The sequence below is a fragment of the Eurytemora carolleeae genome, unplaced genomic scaffold, assembly GCF_000591075.1.
Source record: "Eurytemora carolleeae unplaced genomic scaffold, Eaff_2.0 scaffold1544, whole genome shotgun sequence".
In the NCBI taxonomy this organism is placed as follows: domain Eukaryota; kingdom Metazoa; phylum Arthropoda; class Copepoda; order Calanoida; family Temoridae; genus Eurytemora; species Eurytemora carolleeae.
Window position 1 is genome coordinate 52068 of NW_019397502.1, and position 3352 is coordinate 55419.

Below are 3352 nucleotides of genomic sequence, written 5' to 3' on the forward strand. Positions count from 1 at the left end.
CCCCCCCCCCTGGAGAAGTGAATCGGACATGCCAATCTATCAATGGAGAGGATAACTTAAACTTTACAATCTGTTAAATAACAATCATATCTTGCAAAATAACTAACAATTAAATTATGTTTTGTTGTTTAATGTCCAATGCTCACCATGAGATTCTGCAAAGTGTCTGATTCCCAGAACATTCTGTGGAGATAGTCGGAGCTGGAGAAAATCTGCACAAGCATCTCTAACCCTGAATTATATGATTGATCGTCAAAAATACGAACTTTGATAGAATATGCCCTTGAACATTGATAACTTCAATCATAACTAAATCTATCAATCAATCAATTTACCGTGTAAGTTGAAAAAATGCTGCACCCATCATCAAATTCAAAACATTATTTGTTGAGATCACAATCTTTCCTAAATATATTATAAGGGGTGTATTTTTTAATAACAAATCATCACCCCCAGGTAAAACTAACTACACAGAAGTACATGCTGTTCGTAGTGGAATATTTTAGCAATATTCAAAATACGTCAAAAATACTGTAAAAAACTTTGTTTACACTAACATCACTAACATAATTAAAACAACTAACATCTATTTATGAAGGATACCTGAGTATGCGTAGTTGATAATACTTTCCATAGCCGATGGGTCGACCGATTGAATTTTTATCTCACTAAACAAACAACTATTTTTTAACCAACTTTTTATTTCATCTTGTATTAGGTAAAAGTTGAGTAGGTTGAACAATTTGAAATATCGTTTTTTTAGCTGATTATTGACAGAAACCAAGAAGCAAGAAAATTTTTAAGATTTGTTTCATGATTCAGAAAGAAAATCAACAATTTTTAGATGGTCTTGTTCGTCGCTAACGGCACTCTTTGAAAAGGGTACTTTAATTTAATTTAATAATTAATATCCAACTTAAACGATACTTTTGTATAAAAATATTGAATAAAATTTGTACCTTTGGTTGGCCTCAACCATGTCGTTTGTAAACATTGCTCGGAAATAGGGAACTGAGGCAGCTGGGATAGAAGATAGCATAATGGGGGCGCAAGGGTGAATACTAAGGGGTGTATGTAATACTATATTTGAAAACATTGCGGAGTGGTGTATACTGTATATAACTAAATATCGGGGCACAGTGGTGTAAATAACTGAATAACGGGGCATAGTGGTGTAAATAACAGAATAACGGGGCGAAGGGGTGTAAATAACAGAATAAAGAGAGTTAATAATAGAATAAAACTACTTTCTTAGCTATCTATATTCCTAAGACTATCCGATGAGCTTTGAATGAGTGGCTTCCTAAAATTAGAAAACAAAAATATTACCAAGAAACAATAAATCCAATTCTACTTATTAAAATAATTGTGAATGTTTACCAATTATAAGATTTACGTCACACAGTTTTCCTTGTCGTCTTATATCCTCCATACAGGGGAAAGCATTCGAAGCGTGCTCCTATACAAACAAATTGTATTTCGACAATCATCCAAAGGGGTAAAATAATGATTGAATGTTCTTCCTCCAAACCCCCCCCATCTGGGGAGGAATCAAATATGACCAATCAGGGAAGTTAAATCAAAACAAAAAGTGAAGTGAAAAGGAAGAAATAAAATAAAACTATATGTATTAATTCAGTTTGAATTTGATTTTTTTCTGCAAAACTAGCTTAATTGATTAAAAAAAAAGAATAAAATTAACCTGGCTATTGAAAGCTGAAAGGCATTCCATTCCGTGTCTACTCGTTGGTTGCTGGATGATGATGGAAGTCCAATATCAGATCTTTGGTTCTGAGATATAGACAATCCTATTGGAAGATTTTCATCATCACTCTCCATTTTGAATTTTATCTAAAATAACTGTTAAAACAATGATAATAATTTGATTAATGATTGGAAAGGGATAACTATTCGAGTTTAAGGCTCAACTATTGACATTGTAAGAAACCTACGTCAAAAATTATATTAGCAGAAGTCTTCGATCGCTTGTTTGAAACCTATACTTCTTAAATCATCTTTGAAACCTACATCTTATATCAATAATAATCAGAATTTAGGTCGAACGCGTTCTTTACTTCCTCTTTAAAAAGTTCTGAAACGCTGACCTAAACAATATACGAGGAATTTAAATCTCGGTTTTTGAGCTGTCTATTGTTGCCTAACCTATTTATGTTTTTTGTTGTGGAAAAGTTTCTAAGATTAAACGTAAGCGCGGTATACTGCGCTTTTGATTTGTCGTCTTTGTTCATCTATAAATAAAAATCTGAAAACTTTAATAGTTTTTACACAATCTTTAAAATTTATTATTCCATCGTAAGATAGTTTCTCTATTTAAATACTAAAAGCTTAACATTTTTATGCTTTTTTATCGCCTTTACGGTAAATATTGTTTATTTCTATACATATTTAAATTATTATCTATCTATCTCTTCTAAACAATCTGAATCAGCTGTTCACAATAACATACGTGTAGAAGAGAGAGTCTGGCGGAGACAGGTAAATTAGAATTTTTATCGTCATCGTGTTTTAAAGCAGTTCAACCTATAGGCCTGGAATGTCAGTTTCTCTTGATTTAGGCGAAGATTCGACTTTGAATAAAGCAAAGGTGAAAATTTGGGTCTGTTTTGTTATAGAGAACGATTTTTGGACCCCCCCATCCCTCCCTCCTATCATAGTTCATGATGACCTCCTTGAGGATGTCCAGAAAAGAGTTGTGAGAATGACAGCAGGACTGAAGCCAGGAACCTACCAAGACAAAATGAAAGAATTAGGCTTACCCTCCCTAGAGGAGAGAAGAAGAAGAGGTGACATGATACACACCTGGAAAATATTGCACCAGCATGATGATGTTTGCGAAAAAACCTGGTTTACTAGGTTAAATTCAGCCTCTACAGCTAGCTCAAGGTTGAACTCATCTATATTCAACCTGGAGATGAAGAGAACAAACCTGGACATAAGAAAAACTTTTTTTCTATTAGAGTTGTTAAAGGCTGGAACCAACTGCCTGAGGCAGTAAAGAGGTGCATGACCCTATATGATTTTAAAAACATTTATGATGAGCATAGAAATGCAGCCATGGATCCAGAAGAATAAATGGTGACCTGACCCGCCACTTCATTCTTGCATGATGCAGGACCTTGGCGGAGAAACTATCAACGTATTAACGTACCACTTGTTTTTCCGCTAAACTATTATTATTTATTTTTCATTATGTTAGGGCTTGGTTAGGTTAAGACAATTTCTGGGCCGAGCGCTAAGGCTTCTACAGGCTAGGGAGGCCGAGCGCTAAGGCTAGGACAGGCTTGGGGGCCATGTGATTAGAACTATTAGAACTATTAAAATATACACCGCT

At 34.3% G+C, this 3352-nt stretch overlaps 2 protein-coding genes across 2 annotated transcripts in view; one reads left to right on the forward strand and one right to left on the reverse strand.

Annotated features, from left to right (window-relative positions):
- Positions 1-1468, reverse strand: part of LOC111714616 (kelch-like protein 18) — a gene marked incomplete in the record, with an annotated part of 10605 nt that extends 9137 nt beyond the window's left edge. Inside the window, 6 exon segments of the mRNA XM_023489764.1 lie at positions 147-232; positions 336-405; positions 604-668; positions 960-1020; positions 1268-1303; positions 1381-1468. Coding sequence (XP_023345532.1) covers positions 147-232; positions 336-405; positions 604-668; positions 960-1020; positions 1268-1303; positions 1381-1432 — 370 coding nt within the window.
- A 1028-nt stretch (positions 1469-2496) lies between these two features.
- LOC111714618 (prenylated Rab acceptor protein 1) overlaps positions 2497-3352 on the forward strand; it is a gene marked incomplete in the record, with an annotated part of 5237 nt that continues 4381 nt past the window's right edge. Inside the window, 1 exon segment of the mRNA XM_023489765.1 lies at positions 2497-2605. Within this exon segment, the coding sequence (XP_023345533.1) occupies positions 2555-2605 (51 nt within the window).